Source organism: Podarcis erhardii, assembly GCF_964252035.2.
Source record: "Podarcis erhardii genome assembly, chromosome: 2".
Lineage (NCBI taxonomy): Eukaryota > Metazoa > Chordata > Lepidosauria > Squamata > Lacertidae > Podarcis > Podarcis erhardii.
The window spans coordinates 103,004,317-103,024,030 of NC_138498.1; the positions used below are offsets into that span (position 1 = coordinate 103,004,317).

General features: G+C 45.1%; 1 protein-coding gene across 12 annotated transcripts in view; it reads left to right on the forward strand.

Moving 5' to 3' along the window:
* Positions 1–893: 893 nt before the first annotated feature.
* CADPS (calcium dependent secretion activator) overlaps positions 894–19,714 on the forward strand; it is a 336,635-nt gene continuing 317,814 nt past the window's right edge. For all 12 annotated transcript variants that reach the window (XM_081852319.1, XM_081852323.1, XM_081852328.1 and 9 more), the window contains exon 1: positions 894–2,030. In XM_081852319.1, the coding sequence (XP_081708445.1) occupies positions 1,677–2,030 (354 nt within the window). In that variant the 5' untranslated portion in view covers positions 894–1,676. The remainder of the gene's footprint in view (positions 2,031–19,714) is intronic.

Sequence of the window (19,714 nt, forward strand, 5' to 3'; positions counted from 1 at the left end):
AGCAGGATCAAACTGAGCAGCAGTGCAAGCCTAACTATGTCTACTCCTATTGAATTTAGTAGGGCTTTCTCCCAGGTAAATGGAATTAGGATCAGGGGTGTACCTAGGGGTTGGTTAGATTGGCCAAGGGTGCATTTCCAGGGGAGTGCAAAAATTGCACCTCTACACTCTGGCTCAGAGTGGCAAGGTGACAAAAAAAATGAACTTTTTGAGTTTCTTGCCCATGGTCCCTCCTGGCTTCAATACAGCTCCTTGCCAAGGGCACAACGAAGCCTAGGTATGGCTCTGATTAGGACTGTAGCTTCACCCCCACGTCTCCAGAGTTGATTCATTTGCCCTTCTTCTGCCCTGCTCTGATTTCTGGATTCCCTTCCCCTATCCCAATTTGCCCTTCATTTCCCATGGACTGATCAGCCTGCAACCAGAGCGTCCCCTGCCCTTCCCTGCCCCATCGGATTTCTTCCTATTGCCTCCCATACTGTTACCACAGCGTTCCGCTCCCCACACTTCCTCTGATCTTCACTTCTGCCCCCTAACCTTCCCTGCCGCTGCTCTCACATACACCCCCAACCACTTGGCACTTTTCCTCAGCTCTGCTTGCAAAGCCGCTCCACGTTTCCTTCCGCCGCCCCACCCCATCCCTCGAGGAAGCGACGCAGGGAAGAAAAGTCAAATCAGGAAGAAGGAGAAAAGAACTCAGGGCTGGGAAATCAGAGGGGCAGCCGGAGGGTGCGGGAAGGAGGGAAGGAAGGAAGGAAGGAAGGAAGGAAGGAAGGAAGGAGGGTAAGGGCAGATGCTTCTTTGGGGGGGCGTCACTTTCCCAAACAGTCATGTGCTACGCTCTCGTGCAGGGAGGGGTGGGTGAGGAGGGAAGAGGAGGAGACGGGAGCTCTGAGCCTGCGCAGACCGGGGTGGGCCGTTCTGCTTGTTGTTGCTGCCGCCGCTGTGGCCGCAGCTGCGCCGGGCGCTTTTCAATGCCTCTGCAGTTGGCTGCTTACATTCAGCACCCTGGTCAGCTCCTCTCGCCCTGCGGCTTTATTATTGGCTTGACGGGAACTAAGCGGGAGAGCGAGGCGAGCGAGAGAGGCGGAGAGGAGCGCGCGCGGAGGAGCACCATCTGCCTAGCTCTGTATTAATAGATCGATCGCAGGAGGGGCCGAGCCCGGTCTCGCTGGAGGAGAGAGAGAGCGAGGCCAGCCGCGACGGCAGCCTTTGATCCCGACGCCTTTCTCTCTCTGTGCAGCAAGCAGCCGAGCCAGTCCCGGGTAGGCAAGAGTTAAAAGCCATAAACCCACGTAAGCGCTCGTTTGCTCTCGCTCGCTCTCTGTCTCTCCTGTTGGGAAGACGGCGGCGCCCTCTCGGCTGTCAGCTGCATCGGAGCGGCAGGCAGCTCGCCTCCTCGGGCACCGGCTCCCCGGCGCGACTTTTTCCCGGAGCTCGGCTGGCGCGATTCGGTGGCTGAAGTTGCAGGTAGCTGAGAGGGTGGTGGCCGAGGAGGAGAAGGACGAGACTTTATTCGGTTTGCCAGCCACCTTTCGGCGGATGAGCCGGAGGAGACTGTGAAAGGAAGGCATCTTGGAAGTGCAAGCCGGGCTTTGTGCTGCCTGCCTGCCTGCCTGCCCTCGGTCCTTTCTCCCGCTTAGAGCTGCGCGCCAAGGGCACGATCCGCCGCCAGCATGTTGGACCCGTCGTCCAGCGAGGAGGAATCCGATGAGATCGTGGAAGAGGAGAGCAGCAAGGAGGTGCTGGCCCCGGCGGCTTCTGGGGCACGGCTCTCGCCCAGCCGGACCAGCGAGAGCTCGGGGGGCGGCGGGGGCTTGCAGCCCAGCAGCCGGAGCGGCAGCAGCGTCCGGCCTTCCAGCCCCAGCCCCTCGGTGGTGAGCGAGAAGGAGAAGGAAGAGCTCGAGCGGCTGCAGAAGGAGGAAGAGGAGCGCAAGAAGAAGCTGCAGCTGTATGTCTTCGTCATGAGGTGCATCGCCTACCCCTTCAACGCCAAGCAGCCCACCGACATGGCTCGGAGGCAGCAGAAGGTAACGCCTGGACGGGGAGAACAATGGAGGGCTGGCGGGCACCCTGCAAAGAGGCAGAGATGTCTGCGGAGGGGAGCGGGGCAGACAGGAGAAGCATCACCTGGCGCTCAGCAGAAGAGGAGGGTCAGAGCAGGGAGGTGGGAGAACAAGAGAAGCAGAGCCCCCCAGGGACAGTTAATGCTGCACTGTAAGTCCCCCCCCTCCCAGGTTGACAGGAGGAGACCTCTGTGGCCAGCTGACATGGGAAGGCAACCCTTCCCTGGGCAAGTTTTAGGCATCATGGCCAGCCCTCTTTCTTAATACAATATAAAAAGTGCATGTGCAGCCATGATCTCATCCCTCTCTACAACCAAACCCTGGCAGGAGGTGCAAGCAGTCCCTGAAGCTCAGAGAAGAGAGACCTTGTCAGAGAGAGAGAGAGAGAGAGATGGCTGAGTCAGGTTTTGAACCCAGCTCCCCTTGGTCTGCGTCCAGCACCACCACAGAGGTGGGAAGTGGCCTGCTGAGCTGGAAAGGCTGGGAGTTGCCTGCAGCACTTGAATGCAGTAAGAGGAGAAGGGAGCGGGAAGGACAAGAGGGAGACACACATACACACCAGAGGGGCCTCTCGGCCCAGGATCAAGGCGATGGGAGTACTGCTGGAAGCCAAAGGGATAGAGGAGTGGAAATGAAGCAGAAATTTGCAGGGATGGGAAGAGGAAAGTGAGAAACAAAGGCAGCACCAGAGAAGAAAGTAAGAGAGAATCCACCCAGCATTGCTGCTTGAAGAGGGATAACCCTGGCAGTGGACAAGAAGTCAGATGATCCATATCCTCTCTCTCTCTCTCTTTCTCTGTCTCTCTTGGCTGCTTCCCCTGTGCCTTATGTAACTGCAGCTATTCCCAGAAGAGGCCTTTTTAAAAAATAAAAAATAAAAATAAAAAAGTCAACACACCACAGAGAGTAAAAGCAGGCCATGTGTTTCTGGAGTCCTGAAGGGCTCCTTCACTCCCCTCTTGCACCCCCACCCCACCCCTCTAGTCCCAAGGTGACTGTTGCTGCACCCGCTGGAGAGAAGCAGCTGAGCGCTTGCTCTCCAGGAGCTCTGAGCAAAGGTTACTCTGGCCCAGTTGCCTGCCGCGCTTGTGCTACTGTAAGAACCAATTATTGCAGCAGAGCTTTTGTGTCCCTGCTGGAGGAGCCCCAGCCATAAGCCTTCTCGGTGCAGCGTTTGATGTTTAACAGGAGCATAACATGCTTCACGCTAAGTTCAGATCACTTTCTTTTTCATGCCTGTTTTTTCTTTCTTTCTTTCTTCTACAATGCAAAAAAGCACTACCGATGAGCTCTGCATAATTCTTTTGACCAGGAGCATGGGTACCTGCTGCACATGCACGCTAAATTTTAAATCAGAGACACCCCGAAAGCGAACAGAGTTTGAGTAAACTGAAAGGGGGATGAAATACCTTAATTTCTCATGTGCTTAGTACTCTGTTGTGTGATCCTTCTGTGCACATCTATTTAAAAAGAGGTGTAATTAATCCAGCCGTTGTTATGCTGCGTCCCGTAGTTGATGCATTTTCTAGTTATAGTTTAGTCCTTTAATATATGATGTGCTTCAGCATTGCTGTCTTCTTTGGGCTTGCAAACAGACCTGTGAAGCAGATCACTAGAATCTAAACTTTATAGCTTGGAAACTGAGACTGAGAGACAGAAAGTGACTTTCCCAAGGTCAACCACTGAGTTCCTGCCAAAGTAGAGATTTCCAGCCCAAGAGCCAAGTCCATCATAACTTGTTTATTTTCAAGTATATCTCACTGCACTGAATGGAGCATAAGATTGTAGCCTAAAGATGCAGTCCACATCTCATGGAAGTAGATGGCAAAACCCCTACTGATTTAGTAAACCTTAGGATACACTGTACAGCCTTCGTACAGAGTATTATTAAGCATTGTGCAATTAAATAAATCGCACTCTTTGCAGTAAAGGTAACTCTGAGCTGCTGATGGTTATGTTTATATTCCATGAATTCCAAATGAGTTATGTTTAGGAAAGGTAGTCAATTCTCCCTACTGTCACAATTTTTGTTGCGTAAATGAAGGTCATAAACTTGAAACTCCCACTGGAATCAGAAGGGATAGTCATAAATAAGTAGTTTGTCAAATACGAACCTAAGATGATAAAGAAAATTACTACTCCACTAAGGCCTAGCCTGGAAAACATGCTTGTGAGCAGATACCTCTATATTTCTGAATGAAACCTAGCTTGCTCTTGTGGTATGAGGAAAGGTTCCTTTCCAGTCAAAGTGCCGGCATGACCTACACAAGATGCATTCGCCAAAGGGGCACTACAAAACTAGTAGCAAACAGGTTTTATTCATATTTATTTATTTGTGTGTGTGAGAGAGAGAGAGATAAGGAGAGAGAGAGAGAGAGAGAGAGAGAGAGAGATATTACAAGAATAAGGAGGGACACGGAGGACCCAGGTGGACTTTGAAATAGGCAATACAATTTAGCTCCCAATGAAAAGAACTGCTATTGACACTTTCAGTTATAAGGGCAGGGTCATCTATCATCTAGACAATCACAGCAAATTAGTTTGGTTTTGTGAAGAACACCAGATAACTCAGTTGCATCTGCCTCCCTTCTCATTCTCTAGCTAAGTGATGCTCTCACATAGCTTTTTAAAACTCTATTTGGGGGAAAAACAAAAGGCAAAGTTACATTTAGTTTATTCAAAACCTTAGAGGCAAACTTTTAAGAATGCCAAATGGCTGCATGCCTTACCAACGACCTTTCTGAACCAGAACGTCTCTAGGACATATTGATGGAAATGACATTCAAAAATTCATTCAGTTTGTCGCATCACAAGGCTATTATTAGCCCATTCGAGAAAAAGGAGGCTGGAAAAAAATTATTCAGGGGAACACAGTTTGCAGAGGGACTAACTGGAGAGTTTAGTGTGGAAGGTCAAACACTTATACACATGTATTATCTATATGGGGATACATTGATGATAGTGCATATTATATTTGAATATTATTGCCTTGGGTGGTTTTAGGTTTGGGGTTGATGGTTTTTGTATCATGCTGCTGACAGTTGTGCATTTTGTTATCCCCTCTCACTCAATGCAATATAAATTCTCCATATTATATAAGAAGGGGGGGTGAGAGTAGTAGGTTTCAAAAAGAAAACTTCATTTGAAGGTAGACAGGGAGCAGGTGGAAGGGGTGCTACATGGATTAGAAATGTTGAGCTCTGATGTAGAAGGCATTCTTTCAAATGTCTGCTCAGCCATAATATTTTGCTGGGCCAGCCACCTTGACTTGCCACCTGTAAAATGGGAATGCTTCTGTACTAATTCTGTTGTGAATTAGTATTCCCCTCTCCCCTCTCCCCCCAAAATAGTAAATGAGGATGCAAACATTTAGCAAATATGAAAACATGGTGCAATCTCATACTGAGCTAAATTGCAGTGGGATCTGATCTGGCTGAGTGTGGTTCTCCAGGGTCTGTAGCCTTGGGAGCCTTTGAGGTGGAGATTCTGGGGACTAAGGAATTTGGGACCTTGCTCAGCTGATGCATATACTGTACAATCTTTTTCTTTCTTTTGTATATAAGAGAGAAACAGTGCATAACATAGGTTTACAGCTCAATTAAGGCAACAAACTTTACTTGAAAATAATTTAACTCTCTGTACATCAGTGGTAGTATAGTGGCCTAAACACTTGAGTTAAACCAAGCCAGGGTCCTAAATAGTAAATGTGACACAACTGGCTAAAGCACATGGCAAAGGACATAAAACCTAATGGGGCCATATTATGAATTAAAACAACCCACGGAAAATTTATCCGTAGAGATGAAATGAATGCATGAATGAATGAAAATGGCAGAATCAGAATAGTCCATTGACATCAAGATTCTGTCACTTATGTTGAAACTAAGGGGGGAGTGCACTGACCAATATTCCAGAACTGCTTTTGAGTAGGAGAAGAGTTTCCATTGTCTCCCTTCAGAGTCTCCAGCTGTGTCTAAAGAATGGGTTTTAATGCATATTCTTAAATTAGCACTTCCAAGGAGATTGCGTGAGATGATTCCACCTCTTGCTATTACTTAGGGAAAATTCTCCTTGTCTTCAATACATGCACTGCCTTAAGCGAGATTTGAGCCTCAAGCAAACTCATTACTGCAACAACTAACTGTAGCAAAATGATTGTGTTATGTGTTCATTTCTGTTTCGTGACTGGCTGTTTTTATGAGTGGCAGATTCGAAAGTGAATTGAGTTGAACTCATGCTCTTTCTATGACCTGCTAGTGTTGCATTCTCAACATAAATACAGTATATCTTGTTTTGGACAATCTGAATGGTATCCTCCAGATATTTGAAGAGTAGTTATGATGAGCGCACATGGTCGCTCTTTGAGACAGATTGGTTTCAGCAAATATCTTTGCCTTCCTACATTAAGAATGACTCATTTGTTCAAGATCTTTTGGAACTGTTGACGGAGATGTCAGCATTCTGAGACAGAGAGAATCTGAGCCTGGGTGGGGGGAGGAACGGCGTGGGGGGGGGACCACACACAACTTTTAATTCCTCCACCATGCAAACTACTCAGCCTCCAGAAAAGAAAGAGGCAGTCTTTGATGCACATTTGTACTGCTCTAAAGAAGAAACAGCCACTCTTGTTTTGTTTATTGATTGTGAAGCTGCTTTGGAGCTGGATGAGCTCAGCTTCTTGTCTGTCTGGAGCAGGCAAGGGATTGTAAGACAGTTGCATCAGCTGCAGTTTCATTGAAGGGATGATGAGGTTTGCTAAAATGGCAATGAGAGTTGTTTACATCATTACGTGTTTCAAGAGCCAAAAGGTGTTTACTTTGTCACATGTTTCAAGAATTCTGAACAGAGTTGCAGCATCTGAAGTCTTCAGAGCAGCACAGTGGGCTTAGTCTCCCCATTCTGAAAAATCCTTTCTGTTGCTTTGATCCCAGCAATAGTTGTAACGGCTGAATGCTTTTATGAAAACAGGGAGTTGCTGAGGTTAGCACAAGCAGGGAAGTTTTGTTTAGTTCCATATTGCTTTTCCACGGCAAGCTGTGTCCAAACTGCCTTTCTTCCTGAGGGTCCACATGACTCTGAAGGCAGCCACCCATCAACACTGTCCAGACCCAGATCAGCTTAGTTTCAGCAAAGTGGTGGCCTCATGCACATTCAAACCAGGAGTGTTGCTTCCCGTTTCAACACTTGAGGCAAAACAGGAACATGCTGCCACCACACCCACCCACACCACTGGTGCCCCACCTCTCTTATCTGTGTTGCACGGTGGCACCTGCAAAACCCTAGCAGTGGAATTGGCTTCTGGAAAGACCTCTTGCGCTCTGTGAGATCTTGTGAGATTTTTCCGAGATCTTGTGGGATTTGGGGATTAGACTGAGTTACCAAACTTGGTATGCAAGAAAGGGTATCCATGTTTTGCATAGCAAGGCATTATTCCTTGTCGGTTACCTCCTGCACTATTTTACTTCCTGAAATTCCCACTACTCTTTTAAGGGAAAATTTAAAAAACTGAGGAAGAAATGGAAATTGACAGATTTGCCCTTCCCAAACTTTAGTCGCTGGAAGTAAGTATATATCAGTGTCCATCCCAGTGCTGAGGGAAGCTGTGACCTGAGGGCCACACAAAGTCAAATTTTAGTATAATATATGTACTTTGGATAAATGCAGGTGACAAATTTTTCTATCAGTGGAGGTAGTATTCATTCATTCATTCATTAAAAGAAGGAAACAGACTTTCATTTGTTTGTATTAGGAGTAGGCATGTTTAGAATCATTTTCTCACACCAAATGGAAAGATAATCAAATTTAATGAGCAGGATCAGTTGCTTAGGAGTGTGATCTGTGGACTTTAGCATGTAAAAAGAGAAAATAACATAGCACCAAAGATCTCCGTTCTCGACACAACTGTCAGCTACATCACCATCATGCTTAAAATAAATTATGCCCTTCACAAATAATTAATGAAAACAAGCTCTTGCCCAATACCAAGTTTAGAAATGAGATAAAAGGAAAAGCACCAGGTAGGAGAGAAAAAGGATATGCAAAGAAAATTTAAACTATCTCTCAGCAATAGAGAGATACTCAGATCTGCCTTCTAAGAAGAGGCTTCAGGTGGGCTGCTCAATGGCAGGCAGATTGATGACAGAAGTATTGGTCGTTCTACAACTCTTCTGCCCTTTTGCAGTTAATGTTGCAATCCTTCAACTAGGGACACAATTCTAGGAGGCAGGAAGTTGCTGTGGAAGTTTCAAAGGATGGTTTGTGCCACTGCTGAAGATATGTGTGACAGTAATATTTGGGGCTCAGAAAAATGTGCTCTACAAGGTCAGATTGCTTAGAGATGCTCACAGAGGGACTGGCCCAGCATTTCTTCCTGAGGTTGGGGCTCAGCTGCCCTGATGGAGTTACTTGATGGAGCTTTCAGCTCCAATATGCTCCTACTGCCTGTTTGGAGCACACTGTGGTCTGAATCAGGCAGGTGTCATCACCAGTGTGGTATAGTGGTTAAGAGCAGTGGACTTGTAATCTGGTGAACCTGGTTCGCTTCCCCGCTCCTCCACATGCAGCTGCTAGTCACACTTCTCTGAAGTCTCTCAGCCCCGCTCACTTCACAGAGTGTTTGTTGTGGGGGAGGAAGGGAAAAGAGGTTGTTAGCCGCTTTGAAACTCCTTCGGGTAGTGTTAAAGCGGGATATCAAATCCAAACTCTTATTATTATTCTACCGTGGGAGTGGTGAAGGCATCGTTTAGCTTTTTGTCAGGCAGTTGGACTAGACCTACTGCTCCACCCCAATTACAAGTTTGAAGTGTTCTGAATGAAACCGTGGACATCTTTTCTGAAGGTGCTGCTGTGTAAGTTTCTCTTTGGGACAGAGAGAGGTCAGATGGAGAGAGATCATGTTGGAAGGAAAATTAAGCCACAGAGGAATCAGCTGCTATTGTTCATCACGATCATTTGATTGTGTGAGTTTATCCAAGAGCTCAAAGCCTTTTGTTTCATCTACATGGTTGCTGCTGGAGTGTTGGTCGCCTTGTGATGTTGGCATTCGTCTGTCATGCGAGAGAATATGTGAGATAGACAATTATTCTTTGAGTGTTGCGTTTCTTTGCATCCTGAATGCATTCTTAGTTTCTTAATAACTTCTGCAGAGGAAAATGTACATATGTAAATTCAGTGGCCATATCTTTTAGTCCAATAGAAACAATCCTTTTGCCTGTTTTGTTCATTAGGCCCAGTATTGCAACCACCATAGTGCTGTGTCAAAATTTGAATCCACTTTATTTTTCTGTATTCAGAGAGAGGGGGTGGGGAGAGAGACATAGGCAGAGATGGATGAACTTGCTTTTGCAGAAATTTCAAAGGGAAAGGAAAATTTCAGTGAAATTGTTATGAGGAAACTGCTGGTTTCTTGGGTTTACTTACAAGGGCTCCATGGAGGGGAGCGTCCTCTTCCATTGTAAAAGCATCGCTTAGCAATCTGCAGCCTTTCTGGGTACCATCAAAACCGCATGATGCCCTTTTCCAGGAAGATGGCAACTGAGAAGCTGCTTACCACATACTTGTTATTATTATTATTTTTTTAGCAAAGTCCTTTTGCTTGGAAAGAAATCATTAGATATTAACAGGAAGCCTCTCTATTTCTCTAGAGAGATGTAATGGGCATTTTATTTATTTTTATTTATTTATTTATTTATTTATTTATTTATTTATTTATTTTAATTGCTGTTGTCTGCCCTCTTCTCTGGTGCTCCACAGGCAGTATCCTTGATTGTGTGTCTTCAGGCACCAGGAAAGATGGACTCTGGAGCATCTGAAAGTTGAACAATTTTTAAAAGTTAAAAAGGAAACCAGGGGAAGCTACAGAGGACTGCAGCACCATGCTGCATAAAGAAATGTAACTTTAAAAAGTTAATTTTGCATAACTTCAAAAAGTCTTTTTTTAAAAAAACTGTGGTCTTTATTTAAGTTAAACAGAAAATAATTATTTCCTTTTTTAATTAATTTTTAAAAGATTTTACTTTTACAAATTGATCAAACACAACCATATTCAACAATTTACAAGTTTTTGACTTCCACCAGCTCCTCCCACAATCCTCATGTTTTTATATTTGTTCCGCATTTCCTTTATAATATATTGCCAGTTTATAATATCCTTACATCTCATTTTCTCTTTACAATACCCTTTCTCATCACAAAGCCTCTTTAAATCCAACTAGCGTTGTCTGTTCATCACAAATATTTTCCAGATAAATCGTAAACTTTCTCCAGTCCTGAGTGAACTTGTGATCTTTCTGGTATCTAATATAACTTCAAAAAGTCTTAACCCTCTCCTGAAATTTTCTGAGAAATTCTTTTCCCCCCGTGGTGAAAAGGAAAGAAGAAATTACTACCCTGTAGCACCTTAGGGAGGTGCTGCCTCTCGTGCTGAAGGGGGTACCAGGCTTAATCCCTGGCAGGAAATGTCACCTGCCTGAAACCCTAGAAATCTGCTGCCAGACAGGACTGAGCCTGATGGACCACTGGTCTGACTTGGTGCCAGGCAGCTTCCCATGACCCTCTTGCACAGAGGGCAAAATGCTTCTCAAAACTGGAGGATAAGGGTTGGGCACAGCACTGGTACCCAACATCTCTCATGCAACCGCTATTAAAATCTTGCCTTTAATGCATAAGAAATCGGTTTTCTTTTTTTAAAAAAAATATATAGCTATTGTAGCAAATGCACATGTGCACACGGTAGATTTGGATCTCAGCAATGTGCAGGTAGCTTCTAGGTGATGGGGAACTTGTGGCAAACAGTAGGGCATGGGTGCTACCTGTGAGCTTCCTGTGGGTTGGTGGCCACAAAGAATTGTAGAGTTGGAAGGGACTGTGGAGTTCATCTAGTCCAATGCAAGATCTGCTGTGCAGGATGCAGCTAGAGCATCCCTGACAGATGGCCACCCAACTGCTGCTTAAATTAGACAAATTCACAGAGGTTGTAGCTATCAGTGGTATCAAACTGGGAGGGGTAGCTAATGCCATAGACAACAGAACTGGAGTTCAAGATAACCTGAACAGAATGGAGAACTGGGCCTATCTAGCAACATGAATTTTAACAGGGACGAATGTAAGGTTCTTCACTTAGGCAGGAATAACTAGCTGTACAAATATAACCTGGGGGACATCTGGCTTGCCAGTAGTACATGTGAAAAGTATCTAGGGACCTTAGTGGACCACAAGCTTAACATGAGTCTACAGTGTGATGCAGCAGCAAAAAAGCCTGTCTTGATAGTGTCTTGATCAAGCAAAGTTAATAGTACAGCTCTATTCTGCCTTAGACTACACCAGAAGTACCGTGTCCAGTCCAGGGCGCTGTAATTTAAGATGGATATTGACAAGCTGGAACATGTGCAGAGGAGGGCAACCAAGATGATCAAGAGTCTGGAAACCCTTATGAGGAATGATTGAGGGAACTGGGTATGCTTAGCCTGGAAAAGAGGAGACTGAGAGGAGATATGATAGTCATCTTCAAATATCTCAAGGGCTGTCACATCAAGAAGAATGTTCTGATGGTAAGAGCTGTTTGAGAGTGGAATGGACTCCCTCGGAAGGTGGATAATTTTCCTTCACTGGAGGTTTTTAAGCAAAGGTTGGGTGGCCATCTGTCATGGATGCTTTAGTTGAGATTCCTGCATTGCAGAGAAGTGGACTCAAATGGTCCTTAGGGTCTCCTCCAAGTCTATGATTCTATTATCATAACTGATAAATGACTGTTGATGTAGGTAAAGGTAGCAATGAAAGGGTTGTAGCTTGGTAGTAGAGCATCTGCTTTGTATGAAGAAGGCCTCAGGTTCCATCCCTGGTGAGGAGGGACTCCAGGGAGCTCCAGGGAGTCAGTATAGACAACACTGAGCTAGATGGATCATTGCTATGACTCAGTACAAGACAGCTTCTTATGTTCCTAATGCCTTTTGACACTAAGCAAAGCTAACTATGTCCTTAGGATTATTCAGTAGAGGAGAGGTCTTTCGGGGGTAGCCTCAACCTGAAATGCTCTTTTTTTCATATAGAAAAGGAGATTCCCTGCTTTTGAATCAAAGGTTGAGTCATTCTTCCCAAAATGGATTTGGAGTCATCCAAACAAAATGGATGACTAAATTAGAAGTTGGAAGAGGGAACATAGATTGCTGGAGGGAAGAGAGTGGCAGTGGCAACAGGAAGTGAGTTATGCCAGCACAGTGTACAAGTCACTGAGCTCAGTCAGGAGCAAATAGCAACATCATTACAAAAATCAAGTTGTATTTGGAAGCCAGTTTTGTATTGTGAGAAGTATCATGATTAAAGATGTTGAAAACAGCCCCAAAAGTAGTCACAAATGCTACTCAGCGAGCATTGTTTTCTTTTATTTGCTTTCCTAAGTAAAATTAATTAAAAGAAGCTTTGTCAGAAAATTATTTTGAAACAAGTTTTATAGTGAATTTGTAATGTATTGTTATTAATTAGTTACATTTATATGCTTCAAAATAAGCTTTAAACAAGTATTAATAGTTACATTATTAAAGAGCTAATTTGGTGGAGTTCACTCTCGTTTAGTGGAGGTGTGTCATGTATGAAATGCCATCTTGGAAGCAAACCTGGAACCCATCTATAGAAGACTCATAATTCCAGGTAAAATATTCCTCCAATTCATTTTCCTGCAGCCTCACCTCCTCTTAATTAGAGTGGATTTAAATGATTGCCATTCACTGTCTTCTTCTACACTCTGTTACTTTAAGTCAGGAAAATGCAAATAAATACCTTTCAATCCAAGTTCTTACTTAACCATTTATAATTACTGAGTGGCTCTTAAATGCCAAAGATTACTGCCAGTGCCGCTGGTAGTTGCTAATTTGTGGAGGGTTATCATCTCAAAGATACTAGGTACTGCAAAAACCGATGCAGTGCAGAGGCATATTTAGATTGTGCTTTTGAGCACAGAGTAGAATTCTGTCTTTAGAGTATTATTTATAGCTGCATTCTACATAGTCTAGACACTTTCCCTGAAGCAGTGTGCCTTTGTGTTAGTAATTTCAACCACTCATAATAGGTTTAGCATTTATCATTTATCTACCTACCTCCACAGGGGTCTTTTCCTCCCTTATTTCATTCACAGTGATCACTGAATCATTTGCAAAGCAGTTGATTTGGAATCCTTTTGCCTTGGCGTATTTGAAACACTCTTGCTCCAGTGACTGATGCTGAGAGAAGATAGATCATACACGGCATTTTTAAGCATGAAAGTGAGCCACTGGAATCCTGTATAAATCCTAGGACCATGTGTACACTAAATCATGCAATGCCAATTAACTTTGTATAATGAAGCGAGAAGAATCTTACATAAATTATGACCTATGAAATTGAACACAGCTCATCAGCTATGTATTCTGGCATGCGTGTTACATTCAAGCACAATGTCCCCTTAAATACAGTCTCCAAACTCCCTGCTTTTTCTTTTCCCTTAGCCTGGGTGAGTCCCTGCTGCAGGGACTTCTATAGAACCTGTGAATAATTTTTTTAAAACTTACCAGCACCTGTGTAGAGTCTGAATGAGTAATTGAGAGTCAGCAGACAACACAGAGTATAAGAACATCCCTGATGAATTAGACCAAAAGTCTACCTAGTTCAAAAACCCATTTCCCGCAGTGGCCAACCAGGTACCTATGGGAAACACACAAGGAGGACATCGGTACAGTATCTCATTCCTACTGTTTACCTCCCCAGATGCTAATAATCAGAGGCATACTGCCTCTGACCCTGGGGATAATATACCCAGCTTATTCTTTATTGGGAGTGCAACATCCTGTCTTAGGAAAGACCCAACCTAGAGACAGCCAGAAAGGTAAGAGGTCCAGTTAGCAGACTAGGGTGCTGGAGAGTACCAGAACTGACAAAACAGAGAGATGGTTCACAGATCCCGGGTCTGTAGAATAAGGAAGGTCAGACACAAGGCTTGCAGGACCGTGGACAGATCCCTAGCAGGGAACAACTTCCTCCAACAAACTCCTCTCTAGCTGAAGCCTTCTGTCTCTCTAGTCCCGGACTACCTTACCCAGGCACCACTGTCTTGCTGAAGAGTAGAGATTATTCAATGGGGCTAGAGATAAACATCCCAAACAAGCCTTCACCTGTTTCCTACCCCATGTGCTTCCTGTACAAGTGGGCAGCCATGAGGAGTGAGAGATGCCTGATGTGGTGGTGTCCATACAGCAAGCGCTGAGGAAACTGTCTTTGGGATCCAGTTTGAGTGTCCCAGGGACTCATGGCTGCCACCCTCAGAGTGAATATCAGTGCCTGTGCCTCATTGCCACTGCAGGCTGTACTGATGACCTGAATCCAGTCAGCAACTCCTCTGTTGTGCCCGAGCCCCGGCTACCAACCAATATCCACATTCACTTTTCCTTAAAAAGTGTGTCTCTTCCATTAGTTTGTCATTACATTGTCTAACTTGGGTATTGCTTCTCAACCCACATCCAAGCATCTGTTTTTCCCTTTGCCAAGGGATCAGTGTTTACAAAACCTATCCCTTCATTCAGCACAGCCAGGCCATAAATGTTGTGGGAGGAGAAAAAACATCTAATGTTTACCATTTGATTGAGTGGGTTTCAAAGTACCCAGTACCTGGATGCAAAGCCCCAACTGGACCAAATACAGGGCCATCTGTGCCTCCGGATCTTTGCCCAGACTGGCCTCCACAGGTACAAATAAGCTCTGCCAAGCCAACAAACTCTGATGCATTTTGCGGCCCCTGCTTGTAGTTCATCACACACATCAGTGTGATGGAGAGAAAACATCCAGTCTGCTGTTAATTAAATAAGGACTGAAGCCAGATAATTTGGTTCTGAATTAAGCAGGGAACAATGATGCATCTTATGGGGACCAGCATCCTGCTCATTCACAAAACCTGGCCCTGTTTGCTAAGCACCCATAACCTAACCACGTTGCATCTGTATGGATATGATTGGTGCTTTTGTTGTGATGGTGCTCAATGGCACAGAATACCAGCACCTCATTTTCTGCTGTCCCTGGTAGAGAGAGTCTGCTAGCACCTCTGGCACTTTTATTATGATAAGAGTGCTGGCACCTCATTTTTTACGAAAATGAGTAAGGCTGCCTTACAATGGGTATGAGAGAGAGGGAGTAGGCTGAGAGAGTGTGTTTGTTCCCCGAAGGAACATTAGGTGCCTGCTAGTGATGGGACGAACACCCCTTGTTTTGCTTGGGGTTGGGCTTAGAAAACTGCACTGTTTCCCCACAAAGTTTTGAACATAGCATTTGCTCCTACAAGAGGCACCGATGGCCACCACCTTGGACAAATTCACAGATGATAAGGCTATCAGCCAGTGGCATGCACTCAGTGGACATGGGGAACTTGGCTTGTCCCCTAAATGTTCCTCAGGTGCCTCCTTCCCAAAGCCCAGGAAGTTTCTGCCCATCTTAGGGCATGTGATATCTCTCTCGCCCCCCCATTGCCCTCACAAGGCTGTAACTGTTCCCCTATGAAAAAATTTACCGCACACCACTGCTATCAGCAGTTACTAGACACGATGGCTATGTTCGTTCACCACTGCTGGAGACAGCATGCCTCTGAGTACCGGTTGTGGGGAATCACAAGTGGGGAGAGTGCTGTTGCCCTCAGGTTCTGCTTGGGGGTCCCTAAGGATCTGACTGGCCATTCTGAAAACTAGATGGGCCTTTGGCCTGACCCAGGAGGCTCTTGTGTTCTTATTGGTTTTTGGAGCCCAGTTCAAAGCCCTCCATGTCCTTAGTTACATAATCGGAAGTGCAGGGGGCTCGGAATCTGTCCCTCAATTGCCCAGTGAACACAAACCCTTTCCTACCACCATGTGATAGAGTAGCTTTTAAACCGATTGCTGGGGAGGGGAGCCAGCAAGAATTGGGGAGGTGGTTCAAAGGAAATCTCTCCTTTGGGATGAAGATGATAAAATTGATGGAAATTTAAATATGTGAGCCGTAAAACTAAGCACTGTGAGTGCTGGGTACAAAATAGCAATTCACAGAGGGCAAAGCAGCACAGGTCAAAATGTAGAACTTGAAGAGATAGTGCATGCTTTTTAATTATATTTTACATGTTGCTGGAAGCCTCCCAGAGTGGCTGGAGAAACCTGGCCAGATAGGTGGGGTGTAAATGTTGTTGTTGTTGTTGTTTTATGCCAGTGTTTACACACTAATGCCTAGAAGCTGCCAAGCTAAGTTGGGTGAACTGGAGAGCTTGGTCTTAGACATAGTGGGTAGAATGGAATACCAGTGGGATACAGTTATCTCTGGATAGGAATTTTGGAGGAGGGGCGGGGAAGGCTGTAATGGAGGTTGTGTCACTGTGCACACTAATAGGTGAGCTGTACCAATCAACACAAGTACACTCTTTCACACAAACACTTGTTCCTGTGTTCAGCGTGATGTATGACCGAGCGTTTGCTTGTCTTCTTTTTGAGGTGCGCATGAGCTGGGAAATACATGTTTTGAGGGCACCACTCATTTGGATCTGTTTGCCTTTGCAGCAGAGAACAGGACTGTAATATTATCAGTGTGCTCAGGCTGCCTTAAAGTGGTGTAGCTCTCTTTCTTTGAGAGAGACAGGACTTCCTTGCAAGCAATGATGCTTGGGATCATGGCGATAGGCTGGCTTCCAAAGGCCTTCAGAAGCACCTCACTTCTCGATGCAAGAGCTAGCTTGCTGTGTTTGGCCACGGGGGCCTCCATTTTTAATTTCTGCTGTGTCAGTCTTGTTGGCAGCAATCAAACATCATCTCCAAGTCAGCAATGTATGAAGGCAGGGCCAGATCTGCAGCCAGCCTTGGCTTTCCAGTATTACATTTCGGCAACGACCTTTAAGATGCGCTGCCATAGAATCTCCTGCCGTATTTTATTTTTATTTGATTTTTTTAAAGCTAGAGGGCCAAAAGCTTTGCTCAATTTATGAGAAAAGAGGAATAATGAACCTATCTGTGCAGAAACTATTGCTATTGCCATCTGTGAGGCTAAGGTGGGGGTACGAGTTTCTAAACGTTGAAGAACCGGTTCTTCCAAGATGATCTATTGCACCTTTATCACCATCTGGCCTTTATTGTCTCAAATGTGAGGATTTAATACCGCTAGTCTAAAACTGTTTGTATATGCTGTGAGGTTAATGAGGCTCTGTGAAGGTGAAAGGGAAAGCAACAGAAACCTTCCTGCAGGGCTGCTCGTATTTTTTAGATCGGGAGGCTACAGGCAGGCAAAATCTGTCCTGGGTCTTTTTATAACTTGCTACAAAGTGCTTGGGTTTTCAAATCCTATTGGAAACAATAACTATTACTGCCAACTGGCTATGGACTTGCACAAAAGCCTGAATGGAGTCTAAAGATGGAGTCATCTTGGTTTTCAATTAAAACAGAAAAAGCAAGTTTCTGTCCTCTTTTTCCAGGGACACGTCCACTTTTTCATGGGCGGAGTCATCATAGCGATCCACAATTAAAAGCAGAAGTCGATGAAGGTGTCCTCTTTTTTGCTCTTCACAATATGGCAACCCTAGTTTCTAGCCTGTGGGAGGACAGTTCGAAAGAGGTGTGCTATTACTCTTATTAAATAGCACCATCAACATGCATGGCAAGGGCCAAGAAGACAGGTGTGTTAACATTCTTAAACTCTTTTTTCCCCAATAATTTTTATTAAGTTTCCATTTGCCAAATTAAACATATCATACCCATTAGGCCAAATTATATCAATACACATCATAAAGTCCAAATGTTTTCCAAATTATTTTTTTTTTGTGGGGGGTACCCATGTAAATTAGTTGTTGAGACGGTTTTTTGAGGGGGAGGGTTATCAGGTACTCACATAAAAATAAAATAAAAAAGTCTTTCCCCCTCCCTCTCGTACCGTCCACATACCAAAATGTCGGCAGTTCTCTGGTGTTATCTCTGTTCCTTCCGTCCTTCGTCCTTCCGTCTCGATCTTCTTCACTCAGTGGTAAATTTATTAGCAGATAAAAGCATTCCTGATTTCTCTTGAAGCATGTGCGTTTATTGGTCCAATTCTTTTCTTCTTTTTAAACATCGCGGCCAGGCTCGCTCCTGAAAGAAGCTGGCAGGGAGCTCCAAGCTTGCCCGAGGGCTTTCCACCTAGTGCCTCTCACCCCCTCCTTCATCCGAACTCGGGGGGGTGATTTATGGCAACAGCAGGTGAGGCAGCGTCTTTTCCTTCCCTGAAAAGACGAAGGGAGGCTGATGTACTCCCCATATCAGCCTCTAATTACCTCTTGCAAGCTGGACAAGATGTTATTAGCAACCATCTTTCAAGGTGCACCTAGTGCCCCCCCGTTAACATTCTTAAACTCAACACAGGTGAGACAACAGACTGTGGACACAGTTATTTCAGGGACACATACGTCGGCTTAGGTACAGTAAGATTGGAAGACTAAGGAGTTGTGGTGAAGGCTTCTTGGGAAAGGTGGGTTCATTATTTAAATGGCAGTGCCCCCGGTAGGCACCCCTTCTCACCTTCTCACCACTTCCCCTGTTGCCCATTTGGTAGCCCTCTGCTCCTGGGCAGGATATAAGTGGAGGTCTTCTGCTCAATGTGGGCAGGTGACCAGACAGTGACGAGAAGCAAGGAGGTTCTAGGGCTTGACAAAGGGCCCTCTGCAGAACAGTGGGCCTCAGCAGGCACCCGCTGATACCTACAAGGGATACAACTCTGCTCTAGGGCTTGGCATAGCTTGTGACCTATCCCTACGTCCTACATTCAGTTGGGTAGCTCACTTGGTTAGAGCATGGTGCTGATAACGTCAAGGTTGCAGGTTCAATCCCTGTAAGGGACAGCTGCGTATTCCTGCTGCATTGCAGGGAGTTGGACGAGATAATCCTCAAGGTCCCTTCCAGCTCTACAATTCTATGATCCTGATGCCAAATTCTGAGGGGAAGAATTCACACAGAGGGTTTAGAATAGGGAACACCCCCAGCTCAGGAACTGAATGCGGCCCTCCAGGCATCTCTACACAGTCCTCAGGGCTGCTAGGCCACAGCCCTCACTGGTTCTGCTTCACATCCTGAGTGGTTTTGCCTGGCTGGATTGTGCCCCTGAGCTCCTCTTGCTTGTCTGTATGGAGGTTAGAGAAGGGTGTATGAGTGAGTGCAGAAACTGGCCTACCACATACAGAGGTAAAATTTGCATTTGTTGCTCCGCCCACTTTTGCCTCTGGCTCCACCCACCAAGGGCATGTGGTCCTTGGAAAGTTATGGCCTTCAGAATGTGGTCCTCAGTCTGAAAAAGGGTTCCCCATTGATACTCCCAGGCTTACCTAGGGGCTGGGAAGGCTCACCTTATCCTGTATGGGATAAAAGTTAAGATATAGAGGTGAGGGAGGATTTTTGTAGTTTCCTCTCTCTTTTCTTCTAGTTTCTTTCTTGTTATTATTCTTTGCAGATTAATTCGTTCTTTTTATTGTGTTGTGAAAAATTTCAATAAAACTTTTTTTTTTTTTAGAAAAGAAAAATGTTCCTCATCCACGATTTAGAGTAAAGCAAGCAAGCTCAACAGCTGAACACGGTAGAATCGTATATGTGCAGAAAGCCACAAAAGTTTCATCAACAGGCTATGTTGCTCCAGTGGAGAAACTACCAAAATAATGTATA